The sequence below is a fragment of the Dreissena polymorpha genome, chromosome 4 (assembly GCF_020536995.1).
Source record: "Dreissena polymorpha isolate Duluth1 chromosome 4, UMN_Dpol_1.0, whole genome shotgun sequence".
Classification (NCBI taxonomy): Eukaryota; Metazoa; Mollusca; class Bivalvia; order Myida; family Dreissenidae; genus Dreissena; species Dreissena polymorpha.
The window spans coordinates 116,939,096-116,955,951 of NC_068358.1; the positions used below are offsets into that span (position 1 = coordinate 116,939,096).

The following is a 16,856-nucleotide window of genomic DNA, read 5'->3' on the forward strand; positions in this document are numbered from 1 at the left end:
GGTACCCATAATTTGCCCTGTCTCTAGTGAACGCAGAGGCTGGGTATCTTTGACTTGTGACCGGCGTTCCTGAATTTCCTCTAAATGGACTAGGTGAGTGGTTATCAATATCATACTGATAATCCTGGAAGTCCCCCTGACTGTGACCTTGACCTGGCACATGGGGCCTGTGCGCACTGGAGGTGTTGGCAAAGGTGGCCCGATGTTGCCTAGGAGGCAGGGGAGGGCCTGGTTGAGGTACATTGTCCACCGGGCCTGTCACAGGCCTTGGAGGAATCGCATCTGGGACTAGACAGTTGTAGTAAGACTGCTCAGTCATCACTGGATTGGTGTCTTTATAATTCCACACTTTAGATTTCTCAAGGGGTTTCCTCATTTCCCATAACCTTCATAGTTCATGCTGACATTTTGTATGTATTTCAAATCCAAATGCCTGCTGGAGTGCAGCCCTTGTATGTAAGGTTACACAACTAAACCATTGTCAGCAGGTCTGAAGATCGTAATTACATTCCTAAGTGGGTGTCACCAATATAAATCCGTTTAACAAAGAAACCCAGATTCATATCTCGACTTGAGAATTAATTCCGTCTGTTATTGGGTTTAGTTATGCACATGTAACAAACGCTGATAACATAGTCTACATTATCTGAACGTTTCTCATTTATTTGCTGAACATGTTGCAGTAAATGAGCCGCCATAACTGATCAATGTTTGCTGGCAAAGCCAGAGAAATCAATGTCCCTCACACACAAGAAGTTGATCACAGCAGCTCTGCGCCAATCCTGCCAGTGATATTTACACTTCTTTTCAATGACAGAAATAATCAATCATATGTCAGCATCACTAGTGCAACATCTGCACATCTGTGACATTTATTATTGTATAAACACTCTTCATAGTTTGCCCCTTATGTAATTTCATGCAGTAAAATAATCCAAACCAGAAACCATTTGGTAATACCCTCTGTAATTTTTTTTTAGTTTCACTTTTGACTAGTTGTATCCACTATTGTTTACAGTGTATTACAGTGAAAACATAGAAAGTGTACACATTAACCTAGATAATTTACTCCCTGTCTCCTTTTACACAGAGTGATAACTTATTACAACAGTGGACCAGTAAGAACACCTGTCAAAATAACTTGGCCACAAAACCACTTCAACACTAAGCCTGTAGACAACTCCCCTGTTATCACTTTACACTGCAAACCATAGGTCAGTACTGTCAAAACCAGCACACAAACTGCTCAGCCATGCGGTGGTAGTCTTAACACAAATTTCCCCTAAAGGCCTTTTAACTTAATTGACGAAACAACACGCTTGCCTAGTAATTAGATCATTTCAGTGTATTGGCTACAATTAACAAAGATAATTCCTACAGGCTTTTTCATGTGAACTGACAGATATCTTTGGAAAAGATATTAAACAAATATTTGACCACTTAACTGAATTAATGTCCAATTATACTTTAGTAAGTCACATTAAGTTAAGCACGAATTTGTTTATTCGAAAATGGCTTTATTTTTCAAACTGATTTATAAGATTCATAACACTTAGCAGGTAACACACTTTATTTGCTGTTCGCATCGACCCTCACTAACATACTAACTTCCATAAATCAGTAACACTTTCACATTGTCATAAATAATTCACAAATATTCCCTCTCTCCTATAGGCAGCACTTTTGTCCAAGCATTTACATTCCCAATATAAAGTCCCATTTGAAATAATTAATCTATAGCAATATCACTTTTCATTCCAATTCAAACTTAATACCACCAAACAATGTTGATATTTCTCATTAAGTGATTGTGAACTGACAAAAGACTATATAGCTGCAAGTCAAGGTGTGTTTCACACCTTGCTCAATTATATCAATACCATTATCTGCATAGAATGTACATTGTACATTGAACCCACATTCTGTTAATATGAGTTCCTTCACACTTTTGTAATAATAATAACAATTAACTCTCCTACACAGCAGGTATGCTAGTACCACACACTAGTTGATATTTATCCAATACACTAAGTTAAAACACTAGACAGGAAGTTATAAGCAAGGATTATGGGACATGGGTGACATTTCACTCCTTCTGAAATCAATTTGTGAAGAGTTTAAATACACTGTTTCACTGTTATCATTATATTCAAATGGTGTAATCAATACAGCAATTTACCCCCCCCCCCCTTCACCCTGTGATAAAAAGGATTACACGCTTAACTTAATATGATAGAAAAAAGTCGCCAGTTTTTATCCAGCTTAAGCTTGAAATTAGTGTTGATTGTATAACTGTGGGTTTTATTACCAAATAATAGGCTTATGTGAGGCATGAGGTAATCATACAGGGTGACTTATACTGACTTATAATAATTTACCTGTACATATACTATTCATAAATTTTATAACAGTAAATTCTTTATTTCCTCCGATATCGAAGATTCGAACAATATAGTTATACAGTAATCACAATTAATCACAAAGCATGTTAAGGTAGCGCACCTCTAATGATTTCCCGCGATTTCTTCGAAGGTTGAAGAGCCTACTATTAGGTGCCGTAGCCTAGTGGTTAAGGCGATAGACTAGAAATCTTTTGGGATATTCCCGCGCAGGTTCGAATCCTGCCGACGACGTATACTTTTTTGCAACGCGTTTTATTTATTTTCTAACGTAATTTGATTTAATATGGCATATAAGCTATATTTATTGTTAAATATGTTGCAATTTGTATGCACATTTTTCAATTATTAAAATTAAAACAACGTTATGGCGAAATTGGGTGATTTACTGTTGAAAATACGAACCATGCATGTTGCATTTTTATTTTTATTTCAAAAAGTAAACGGTAAATCTGTCTAATTCTTGGTATTTTTGCTGTATATAGTGTTTCTATAAAAACTAAGTTTAAAATATGACTTAAATGATACTATTTTGAATTTTATGACACTTTGCTTTTAACCGACCCAATTTTTACTTGGCTGAAATCACTTACATTTCATGGCGCTCTTCCATAGATAAAAATTTGTAAAAAATATATTTCTGTAAAAGAATACTTATTTCATCTTGTTTAAACTTTAAACACCTTTACAGCATCTGTACACACCAACTGCATGCCCATATTTAAAAATTTGAATGAATTATGGAACTTTTATATACCCCAGGGGTGAAAATAAACTGGAAAAAAGCCGAGCGTGGGGGTGCTTTTGAAAAAATCGGTATATTTTTTTAAAAAGCATGGAAAGCCTACCTACAAATTTGCATGTAGTTCAGTGAAATGATGCTGATTAAGAAAATAATTAATTAGATTATATTTGGATATGTGCCCATTAGAGGTGCGCTACCTTAAACATAACAAGAGTGGCATGATTTACAAAACATGTAATTATTAATAAATATACAGACAAAAACACTTAATGAAATCATTTCAATTTTAAGTTTTAAGTATAAGTTTACAATAGCACATACCAAAGTCGAAATCGAAAGTTGGTGTATAATTTGTAAACTTATAAAGCTATTTTCTCATATTAAGTTATTTATCTAAAACAAAATAGTAGGTAAATATACATCAATAATTCGATTACCCCACTATTTTAATATTATCTATTAACCTTGTATCTAAAAAAAGCTCCAGTAAAAAATCAAGATTAAAACTATAACAAGAGGGCCAAGATGGCACTAGTTCGCTCACCTGAGAGGAGTCGGTTCATTCAATCTTTCCTAATGTCAAACTTGACCTAGATATTGACCAGACAAACATCCTGGTCAAGTTTCATCATTATTGAACCAAACTCTGGCGTAGGAAGTGTTTTTGTTTTTGTAAGATTTGAAATGGTGACCTATCATCAAACTTGACTGAGATCTTTCAGCAACTTTGATAAAGAATGCTTGAGAAATGTTAATGCTAGAGTGTTTACAAACCAAATGCGGACAGACGGACAGCGGACAAAGACCAATCCTAAAACCTCACCTGAGCAATCAGGTGAGCTATAATAAAAAATGTGTTTCACCGATCTAAGCCATTTTCCAACTTGTCCAAGAAATCAGTAAAACCAATGTATTGACCAAGTTTCACGATGATTAGGCAAAATATGTGACTTCCATAGTGTTCGATCACAAGGTTTCTCTCTATAATAGTCACATAAGGAAAACTGCCCCACCCCCCTGGCAGTCATGTTTATTGACCCATCAGGACCATTTGCAAACTCATCTGAGATATATATAAAACCAATCTTTTCACCAAGTTTCATGATGATTGGGCAAAAAATGTGACTTCTAGAGTGTTCACAAGCTTTTTTTTTAACAAAAAATATATATATAAGAAAACTGTCCCCCCCCCCCCGGCAGACATGTTATTCAACTGACCGGAACCATTTTCCAACTCAACTCTCGTATCAAGGAAACAAATGTTCTGATCAAATTTCATGAAAATTGGGCAAAACATGTGAATTCTAGAGTGTTCACATGTTTTCACTACAGTACAGCCAACGCGGAACAAACATATTTCGCGATCCGCGGCGGCAAGGCGCAACGAGTCGATGCCTAGTCTGCTGTTGAAGCCACGTCAGTATGCGGCGGCAAGTCGCATTTTGCCGCGATGCTTTGCATCTGTGCGCCGAGATATGCCGAGGCAAGCCGCGATCCGCTACATGACGACGAGTCTATGCGCATCTTCAAATCAAAATCTTTTTAAAATGATTAGATAATTAAAGAAATTTAAAAGAACAATTATAATAATATTTAAAATCATAATAAATTTAATGTGCGCAGATTCAAAAGAGATAAACTAGTTAATAAAAAAGCATGCTGTTGTTTTATTTTTAGTGATTGCATTCTCGTTTCTAAAGAAATTTTTGTCATCTGGATAGAAATAATTATTATTTTAAAAGAATGCAAATAAAAAAATCTCATTAATAAAATTCCAATAATCATTTGCCATTGTCATTTTTAGAATCGGCTAAAGTACTTTAAGTTACTTTGTGTGCGTTTATTGCGCCGTATGATTATTGTCTTTATATTAAACAATCAACAAACACATTTGTTTTGGGTTGAATTTTTACGACAGCATGTGTTAGCATATAAGCATATTTAATGTGTCTGGCCAAGTTAGTTTGTTTCCCGCTCGTAGTGTATGTATTTCACACATAAATGTTACGTAATTATGCTTTGGCACATACGAGTTGTCAAGACTCCAGCAGTTGGTGAATTTATAATTGCTTGTTGTTTTTGCTATTATATTTTTGCTGAGACAATTAGCAGTTTGAAGCCACATCTATAACCAACTCTTACCGTAAAAACCCAGTCATAAGTAGAGATTTTTTACCTCCAAAAGTTGATTAAAATTACAGTATCGACTTATGACGTTGACCATGAAAAAAAAAGAAATTCGACGAAGATTGATCCCCGCGGCAATTGTTGTTGTTGTTGTATAAAAAAACTCGTTGATTAACAACACATGAAATGTCGTCTTTTAAATGATCCTTACCAATTAATATAACCACAGTTTGCAACATTTCCATTGTTTTTATTTTCATTATTTAATCCAAAGTTTTAATGTTAGCAGGTGCTTTTTATAACTGAACACGTAAACAAAAGATCAGGTCATTTTAAAAGTCGAGCGATAATTGGCAACTTGTGTGAATTGACAGTTTGACGTCATCAAAGGAAAGCCGCTTCCTGTCAAGAAGCCACAAAGCATCACCCTTCTCGCAGATAAAATAAGATTCCTTTAATTTGTGAAGCGACATGTTTAACCAATCGCGAGTTTGTTATTTACTGGTAATCATCCAGTTATGTTTGAGCACGTGCATAGCTCCGCCTTTTAAACTGTTATGTAGAACAAAGGTGGAGTTAGTGGTCTATTGGTTATGTCAATCATTGTAATAAAAAGGTGTTTTACGGAGGAAGTAATCAATTGTTTTGATAGATAAAAAGTGCAAAGATTTGATTACAGTGATCACAGTGTGTCATCGGATTATAAGTTTGTGGATTAATACTAGCGTGGACAATTTAGTGACGTCATGGTCTATGTATAGAATAAAAACTTCCCGTACAGTTAAAATGGCGTCTGTTTATGAAATTCGTGGACGGACAATTTCTGAGTCGACTTATGACTTGGACATATTGATCGAGATTTCATCAGGACAAATCTTCTGACCAAGTTTCATGAAGATCGGACAATAAATGTGGCCTTTAGAGTGTTTACGAACAAATGTGGACGGACGGACGACGGACAAACACCGGTCACAAAAGCTCCCCTGAGCAATCAGGTGAGCTAAAAAAACATCCAACCTCGAATAACAATTAACACATAAATGATACACAAATCTACACTGTATTACTATGAAAACATTAATAATCAAAGGGGAGTAACTACTGTAAACTTAAATGCAATATTTAGAAGAGTTGTCTCGCATGTTACATGACCTTAATTCATGATTGTTTACAAGCCTTTTTACTATATAAATATAAGGAAAACTGCGCCCTTCCCCTGGCACCCATGTTTGAACCATTTTCAAACTTAACTCATGTATCTAGGAAACAAAAGTTCTGACAAAATTTCATGAAAATTGGGCCAAAAATGTGACTTCTGGAGTGTTGACATGTTTTCACTTAATACATACACTGTAACTCCAATATAGTGCGGTCCGTTATAACGCTGTGTCCAAAATAACGTGGGGGGTGCTTGGATCTCGTTTTTTCTCCAACCTTCCATTTCTGATTCAAATCCATGTTATGCAACTACTTGTATTTTCAGAAAATTCAAAGAAATCGGCAATCACAGCTTGATTGCTTTATCCGTTCGTTTAACTGATTTTAATAGATAAGAGGTTAAACGACACTCGACAGCTAATTGGTGTTAGTCTGTTGTGTAATGTCAATAAAGGTGTGAAAACTCGCGAGTCCGTGTTTAGTACATGTATTCCCTATCAGAGCGGTTCGGTGCGCTAATTTTAATAAGGTAAGTGCAAGCGTAATAATTATCAAATAAAAGTTATTTAAAACGATTACCTGTTTATGTTTTATATTTATCGTGTATTGTATTTCATTGTATAAACTATGGCTGTGTAAGTGTGTTATCGTTTATTATATGCTATACAAGCTTGATACATAAAAAGGTTTTTTGTGTATGTTTAATGTTTCAGTACGTATACGAAAAGTAAATTAAAAAATCCTGATGATTTATTTACATGCTAACACAGTGTAATTGTTAACAGAGATTCACTTACATTTTTGCCTGTTATCAGAAAGTCCACGGAAAGCATGTTTTTTACATGCTGCATATGACGCAATAAAACATTACTTTGTACATGTATCGTATTGCATTCAATCTAAATTTAAATTCGCTTGTCCAATGAAAGCTGTGTCCCATAATGCACTGTACTATTTTTCTGAAAAATGGCGTAGGCATATGAATTTGTTTACGAAATTCGTAAACATATTTCTTGTAATAAATGTTTAACAATATTTTTTCGTAAGTGATGTTGTAATTATATTGGATTATCGGACAAATGTGCACATTAGAAAAGCGGTACATATACTGTTATTGTTCAATTCCATTTATATGCATGTATTTGCAGATGACAACACAGCATGACAATATAAATAAATAAGCTCAAAACTTACAACGCTGTCCGTTTATAATGCTGTTGTGTGGCTTGGACCCCGTCATCCGCGTTATATTGGAGTTACAGTGTATAGAGAAAAATGCCCCGCCAACTGGCGGCCATGTTTTTTTACCGATCTGGACCATTTTCGAACTCGTCCGAGAAATCAATAAAACCAATGTTTTGACCAACTTTCATGATGATTGGGCAAAAATTGTGACTTCCAGAGTGTTTACAAGGTAACTTCTCTATAGCCAAATAAGGAAAACTGCCCCGCCCACTGGCGGCCATGTTTTTCAACGGACCAGAACCACTTTTGAACTCAACCAACATATCATTAAGACAAACATTTTGACAAAGTTACATTAAGATTGGGCATGAAATGTGACTTCTACAGCGTTTACAAGTTTTTTCTTTTTTTGGACCTAGTTTTTGACCCGGCACGACCCAGTTTTCAACTCGACCGAGATTTTATTGGGACGAAGCTTCTGACCAAGTTTCATGAAGATCGGACAATAAATGTGGCCTCTAGAGTGATTACGAACAAATGTTAATGGACGGACGGACAGACGACGGACAAAGACCGGTCACAACAGCTCACCTGAGCAATCAGGTGAGCTAAAAAGGAAAAAATGTAACCCTCAACAGGGCTCGAACCACTGACCCCTGGAGTCCTGGAGTAAAATTCTACCACTAAGACCACTCCGCCATCCGTGCTCATACAATGTAGGGTGTATTTTATACTTTACATAAGCAATCCTCATAGTTTCACAAAATATAACTACAGCAACAGAACTTTCCAAATTATTCAATCGTTTCGCGTTGCAACGCTTTATAATTTTCAGGTTTTTAAATCATCATAAGATGCATTTAATGGCTATTTTAGAGAATGGTAAATGTATTACTGTCTTCTCACAAATGTCATAACTAAAACGAAAATTTGCAAATTTGAAACAATTCTTTTAATTTTGTCAATTTAAACGTGAAAAGGCCCCTTTAAGGCTGGGGAAATTAGAATTAACATTTTGCCACTTTTTGTCACTCAAGTAAGTAACTGTCTTCCAAACTGGTTAAAACCCCAGTCCATTGACAATAATTTATTAATATTAAAGGACCGTCTGTTTTTATGAATGTTAATGGCATTCAAACATATTTTACTGAATTCTGCTAAGATATACATTTAATTTTGTTTATGTTCAAAAATCCAGTATGTACATAAGAGATTTAAACTATATAAGAGTAGGATCAGAGTTTACATATTCTAATGACCCCAGTGATATCACTAGCTGATATGAGTACATAAACTTTTCAATTACCTATTACCATATTAAAACCATACCATGAATAATTACCAAATCATTATTGTTTCACCCATGTCAATGCTTTTGTTGTTGTTGTTAAGATGTCAATCAGAAAATATTTCAGACTTTTTTCAATGGGTTTTAGCATACATGCCAGAATTTTTTAGGTCCAAAGCGGGACATTCCATAAAAAATTGTCGGGACATTTGACCAAAAAGCAGGACATCTAAAACGATCTATCATTCCACCTTTACTGTAGTCAGTATAGTACTAACAAAAACTCTTGATACTTTTATTCAAGACATAAAACATCTGATATGAAGCATGAAATCTAAAACATAACAATAACAGTTTTATTTAATAAGACAATAGCAAACAACGAAGATAATATTCATCTTTTTAGAGTACAAAATCTGGAACATTACAACAACAATACTCATTATATTACTTCAATGGCAAACATTAACGCAGGGGAGGTTATCCAGTACACTGAAAGTACAAGTTACAGCAAACTATCTACCAAACAGTTACATCAGCTTGACACGGAATGCGCGGCCGTACACATTTCCGAGGTAGGTTTTTGGTGGAAGTTAACCGTCTTTGTGTTCATTTTAACTGCCAACAACTTAATTGGAGTAGGGTCAAACTGTCATGCATAGCACCTCGTTGTTTTTATTACAATTACACCCAATTACACTAGACAGGATGGGTATCACTTATTGGACTGTTTGTTGCGATTTTGGTATATTGCACATTCGGATTATCCCGCTATTTTGGAACTAAACATTGAATGCAAAAGACTCATTAATGACGTAGAGTTAATTTAACAAAACAATTTTTTTGTAAACTGTTGTAAACAAAGACAAAAACAAACACATTTTCAACATTTATTTCATTATACATTTTCAACATTTATTTCATTATTATACAACTATCGATAGCAATAAGCGACCACTATCTTGAAGACCACCATGGTGTGAATGCCTGATAAAATCAATAATTAGCCGATAAATCGCTGATAGGGTGTCATAAACAACACTGGTACACACGAGAAGTAGAATCGGATTGTAAATTGGGGGCAATAAAGGGATTAGCGGTAACAAGTGTTAGCGAAACAGAGCTTGAATAGCGAATTTTATTGGGAACATATAGACCTTACATCGTTTTTAACGAATGTCGGGACAAATTGTCTCATATCGGGACGCCGGGACAAAGGGCCCAAAAGCAGGACTTTCCCGCCGAGATCGGGACGTCTGGCATGTATTGTTCTAGCATTACCTGTCTTATATGGTTATGAAAGGACTATTTAATGTACAACAAACATTAGCATGTGCCTCAAAGATTAAAGAGTCAGGGTCAGTCATGAACATACAATTGAGTTACAATGACAGTGGTTGACCATAAACCTATAAATGTACCCACAAAAGTCACATAATCACATCAAGTCTCAAACACGTGAACTTGTTCTTGAACTGTGAACTCCTAATTGTCATTGCAAGATGAACTTATCTTAGTTTAATCTTAAACTCTACATACACTTTTATTGCGCAATCAAAACTAAAGTATAAGAGCTTGCTCTAGCATACTAAATCAGACTGACATGTTTAAATTGTTACAATACCTTTTATAGCCAGGTGGTTGTTATGAACTAATAATTATCAATCAGCTATTTGTAATACTGTAATACTTTCAAATAAATGTAAGTAAAGATACAGTACTGTGCTTCTATTGCTAAATACAAAATCCTATCAAATGCAAGTGCAAAAAAGTGAAAATATTTCCCATAATTTATGATTAGGCAATCCCTTTATACCTAATAATTATGAACATTTATAATCCATAAAGAGTTAAGATTGTAATTATACCATAGACATAAGCTAGCTTTCTGACAGTTTGGCCTATTATTTATTGGCTTCACAAAATTGCCCTTTAACAAAATATTCCTGAATTCCTGCACAGAGCTTAATAAAATACAGTTATCTTTTTAACGTTATAAATATTATTGATCATCAAATACGATCATGTTAGATTAAAACTTATTTTGCATTATAACAGCATCAGAACTACAAAAGGTTTTTGTCTGATTGATAAACAATGAATGGCCATCTAAAAACTATTTCCTAAGTAAACTTAGCATGCAGGTGATGCAGCTAGAACAGAAACAATAACACAGTACTACATAAAATTAACGGTAGCCTCTTTGGTTACCATAGAAACAATATCCTTTCATCCCTCAGAATGGATGAATAGAGAAAATGTAAGTATTACTTCACATGATACACCTGATATAATGAAGCCGGATTTAGAGTAAAATCGGTTGGCGTTTTTTTTGTATTTTTTGTGTTTAGCAACATTGAAAACATTTACACTCTCTAATTTCCTTTCTCTCAGTTAGTGATACCATTCTGCTTATAAATCAACAACCAACATTGCATTACAGAGATACAAAAAAAAACATTAAAATAGACGGATTACATTCAACATAAAATGGTGACCCTGAAACATCAGAAATATTATACCAGAGTTGTAAAAACAGAAAGAAAACAACTTAACTTAAGTTGCATTTGATACAAGTCAAGCGTATTTGCAAGAAAAAATCAAGATCGCCATACCAGTTAAGATACAGGTTGCTACAATTATTACGTACATGAGTTTTCTTTTGGTGCACCAAGTAAATACTCTGTCTCATAACTCTTTGCTACTCACTGTAAATTAGCTGGACTGCATAGGCTAATCTGGGACAATTATTTAAGTACATGCAGTAAGACCAGATTTCCCAGAGACAGACCCGACATGAAATTCACAACAGCCATGCCGGATCTAAATGTAAGATTAGATTACACAAGCAGATGTTGCACATATATGTGCAGAATACATGTAATGTTACACTAATCAGCAATGAACAAGGCAATTTCTAAAGGATCACATTATTGTAAAGCCATATCTTGTTTGTGATAAAAATGGTATTAAGTACAGGTTCACATAGACAGAACATTTTTAGGAGTGCTTTATGATGAACATGATATGCTAATTAAATACAAGACACTTTATCAAAGAAATGTTGCATCAGATTTGATCACCTATGCATACTGACTGCAGAACAATAGGGCCAAAGTTCTTGTTAACTCACCAGACACCACAAGCAACTGAACTGTTCTGATCAGCTTTTGTCATGTTTCAAGAACCAATTTAGAATTAGGCAAAGATATCATTAGAAAACATTCTGAGCAAGTTTCATGATGATTGAGTACTAACAGTGGCTCCTTCAGTGTTTGCAAGCGTTTGACCTAGTTTTTTAATACCATGTGACCTAGTTTCAAACTCAAGCCATATATAATTGGGACAAATGTTTTGAGAAAGTTTCATTAAGATTGAGCCAATAAAATGCTGCCTCTAGAGTGTTCAAAATATTTTTCTATAATTTGGATCCCAACATAATCCAGCTTTGAGTTCTATGGAGGAATCAAAGTGACACATGTTAAAATTTTTTTAAAATAGGGCAATTAATATGACTTTTAGAGTGTTCACAAGCTTAATCTTGAACTTGACCTTATAACCTAACGTTCCACTCAATCTTATTCTCTAATTTGACCTTATGACAAAGTATTTTTTTGATCCCTCTTGACCAATTTTTTACTCACCCCAAACATAATTAGGACAAATTGTCTGAGCAAGCTTTATAAAAATTGGACAATAAATGTGGCTTTAAGAGTGTTTTGCAAGCTATTTAGGTTTGACCTCGTACCTTGTAATTGATCCAACATGACCTTGTTCCTAATCTGACATCATTAACATTGGCGCAAATAATTTATGAAGGTTAGGCAATAAATGTGGCCTCTAGAGAGTTCACAAGGGGTTACTATAGCTGTAATAGGAAAAATGCCCGCCCACTAGCAGCCATGTTTTTAAAGCCCCATAAACACTCAGAATCAACAAATATTTCGTAAATTACTTCGTAAAATAAATTTAACTCATAAAAAAGAAAGTAAACTCTTATAGCAATAGCCAAAATTTCAATGCTCAATGTGGTCTGGTAACATAGATTTAACAAGATACAAAATGCTCGTTTTAATTTTTTTGTGGGACAATATATTCCATTTTAACTTCCGCAACGATATCTGAATATCTACGAGCCAACGCGAGATTGGTTTCAGGCAGTGTTGGAAGCACAACGTAGTTCTCATAAATAATCACGTTACTAATTAGCAGAGCTCAAGCAAGGACGTCCTGCTTTAGGCGATTCAATCAGAATAAGAAAGAAAAAAAGCGTTCAAAAATGAAAGTGTACGCCGGGATATACATTATTGTTTTTAGATCTTTCTTTATCTTCAATTTGGAGCACACTTGCCTTTGCTTTAGATCCACCAGTACGCTTGTAAATGTTTGGAAAGCGTAGGACAAAATTGAAATGGAATATATTTTATCTGTATATCTGTAAGCATTTTTAAACTCAGTTACGGCAGACAATTTTTTTGGGGGATTTTGCAGCCAAAATTGGTTATATTCATTTCTTTTTTCCCAGAACAAGTCCTATAAATCCAAACATATTTCAGAATAAATACTGTCACAGGGTAAACAAGTGATTTAGTTTCCAGCATTCTAATTTTATGTAGCTTTATACAAAATAAGTCATCACTCATCTTTTTAGAAACTATAGTATTTAAACAAGGGCTGTTTGTAAAACATGCTTGCCCCCCATATGGGCTGTCCATTGTAGTGGCAGCCATTGTGTGAGCATGATTTTTGTCACTGTGACCTTGACCTTTGACCTAGTGACCTGAAAATCAATAGGGGTCATCTGCGAGTCACGATCAATGTACCTATGAAGTGTCATGATCCTAGGCAAAAGCGTTCTTGAGTTATCATCCGAAAATCATTTTACTATTTCGGGTCACTGTGACCTTGACCTTTGACCTTGTGACCTCAAAATCAATAGGGGTCATCTGCAAGTCATGATCGATCTACCTATGAAGTTTCATGATCCTAGGCGTATGCGTTCTTGAGTTATCATCCGGAAACCATTTTACTATTTCGGGTCACCGTGACCTTGACCTTTGACCTAGTGACCTAAAAATTGATAGGGGTCATCTGCGAGTCATGATCAATCTACCCATGAAGTTTCATGATCCTAGGCGTATGCGTTCTTGAGTTATCATCCGGAAACCATTTTACTATTTCGGGTCACCGTGACCTTGACCTTTGACCTAGTGACCTCAAAATTTATAGGGGTCATCTGCGAGTCATGATCAATCTACCCATGAAGTTTCATGATCCTAGGCGTATGCGTTCTTGAGTTATCATCCGGAAACCATTTTACTATTTCGGGTCACAGTGACCTTGACCTTTGACCTAGTGACCTCAAAATCAATAGGGGTCATCTGCGAGTCATGATCAATCTACCCATGAAGTTTCATGATTCTTAGCGTATGCGTTCTTGAGTTATCATCCGGAAACCATTTTACTATTTCGGGTCACCGTGACCTTGACCTTTGACCTAGTGACCTCAAAATCAATAGGGGTCATCTGCGAGTCATGATCAATGTACCTATGAAGTTTCATGATCCTAGCCCCAAGCGTGCTTGAGTTATCATACGACAACCACCTGGTGGACGGACCGACCGACCGACCTACCGACCGACCGACATGAGCAAACCAATATACCCCCTCTTCTTCGAAGGGGGGCATAAAAATACAGCTAATTTACTTAAAATTCCTATTTAAAGTGTAAGGTTATATTGGTAAAAAAAAAACATGTGAGATTTTATTAGAACAGTGTTCTGAGCATCTCAGCAAGTTTCTTGACGATTGCGCAAAACATCTGACTTCCAGATTGATCACAAACTTTCAATTAGCAATATAACTTCCAGAGAGGTCACAAAGTTTCAATAAGCAAAAACTGCCTAACCCCCTTTTGACCATGTTTTTCAACAAACTAGAATCAATGTTAAACTCTGCCAAAATTGGGACAAACTTTCTGACCAAGTTTCATGAAGGCTGGGCATTAAATAAGACCCCTAGAGAGTTCAAAAGAATTTAATATTGCAATTTATCGAGAAATGCCCTGCCCTGCCCCCTGGCTTCCATGTTTTTCAAAGGAAAAGAACCATATTTTAACTCTGCAGAAATATCATTGAGACTTATATTCTGACCAAGTTCATTGATGATTGGGCACAAAATGTGACTTTCACAAGCGTTTTCTTTCAGTTGAAATAGTAACCTTGTTTTTATATGACTATGTGACCAATTTGCGCATTTGGTACTGATATCATTGTGAAAAATACTGTGTCCAAGTTTCATGAAACTTGAGAAATGAATGTGGCCTCTAGAATGCTGACAAGGTAAACATACGACACATGGAAGACTACTTACAACAAACAAAATGTTCCCACAATACCTCACAATGAGCACCTTCTGCTTAAGTGATCTAAAAATTTACTGTATGTCTGTAGATTATCACAAATACATGTAGAAGTTCTGTATTATGCAAGGATGCCTTGATCCAATGTATTAATTTACCCTGTTTTATTGCCCAAAGGTCACATAAAAATTGCTGATAATAAACCAGTTGTTGGTGCCAAAACACACTGATGTATACACTTTTACCTTGATGTTTAACAACCATGCACATAGATAACGCACCCAAGTTTGACAAGTTAAAGGAGGTATCTTATGTGTGTTTAGTTTTTAAGCATACAGGTGTGGTTTGGTTAAATAGAGTAATAAAATCCATGTTTGCGGAATACTTTTTTTAAAGCCTTAAATAAAAATGTACTTATCTAAGGGAGACAACCTTTACATACCTTTAGCCTTGACTTGTCACACGGAGTTAAGTTCTCTTTACATGAGCTTTCATGAACATTTAATTCGCAACCTGAAATTGAACGAATTAAATCCAAAGACTGAATACAAATTACATCAACAAATAAATAAAGTAATAAAACATTATCAGAACATTCTTTGCAAGAGAGAAGACAACTTACATTCAACAAGAGGGCCAAAGGCGTTCACCCCAGACCCAAAGCAACTTTACTATTCTAAAGGAAAAGGCAGGTAAAGTTAACAAGCTATAACACCAGACTTAAAATGAATACTGCCCCAATTTCTGGCAGCCATGTCTTTGAAAAACCACAATCACTTTCAAACTCGGCCCTGATATATACAATCTTGATACATCCTGAGCAATTTTCACGGAGAGAGGGTACAAAAAGTGTGACTGCTAGGTTTTGAAATGGTTTTACTTAAGTCAAATAAGGAAAAGTGCCTCGACTCATGACTTAAAATAATTGTTAAGAGCACGCTTTATGAAAATTGCAGAAAAAGTGGCGTCAAGAGTTTTCACAAGTTCTTTTTTTAAGCCCTAGTGGCCTTGTTTTTTCACCCCACATGACCCCGTTTTTTACTCATCTGAGACATAATTGAGACAATTATTCTCACGAAGTTTAACAAAGAAACATAAAAAAAAAGTGGTTTCTAGGGTAATCACAAGTTTTTTTACTTAAGTTTGAATAAGTGACCTAGTTTTTGACCCCACACAATCAAGTTTCAAACTAGGCATAGATATCATTGGGACAACTGTTCAGACTAAATGTCAATAAGATTGGGTAAATGTTTAACTCTAAGAGAGTTCACATACTTTTTCTTTAACTTGACATTGTGACCTAGTTTTGACCCCACATGACCAAATTTAAAACTTTGCTTAGATATCATTGGGGAAATTGTTCAGACCAAATTTCCTCATAAAGATTGGGCCATATATGTGGCATCTAGATAAAACAAACGCTTTTTCTTTAATTTGACCAATGGACCAAACTTTTTAAGATTTGGCAATACTGTTGCCTCTGAAGTATTCACATACGTTTTCATGAATTTCACCAAGTGTCCCAGAAATTAGTTTGGGACTTGCCCAAGATATAATTCAAAATATTCTTACCAAGTTTCATGATTTTATGCT

At 35.2% G+C, this 16,856-nt stretch overlaps 1 protein-coding gene across 5 annotated transcripts in view; it reads right to left on the reverse strand.

The window, feature by feature from the left end:
• The window catches only part of LOC127880245 (uncharacterized), a 189,004-nt gene that overhangs the window by 36,078 nt on the left and 136,070 nt on the right, over positions 1-16,856 (reverse strand). For all 5 annotated transcript variants that reach the window (XM_052427555.1, XM_052427558.1, XM_052427556.1 and 2 more), the window contains one exon: positions 15,706-15,776. In XM_052427555.1, coding sequence (XP_052283515.1) covers positions 15,706-15,776 — 71 coding nt within the window. The remainder of the gene's footprint in view (positions 1-15,705; positions 15,777-16,856) is intronic.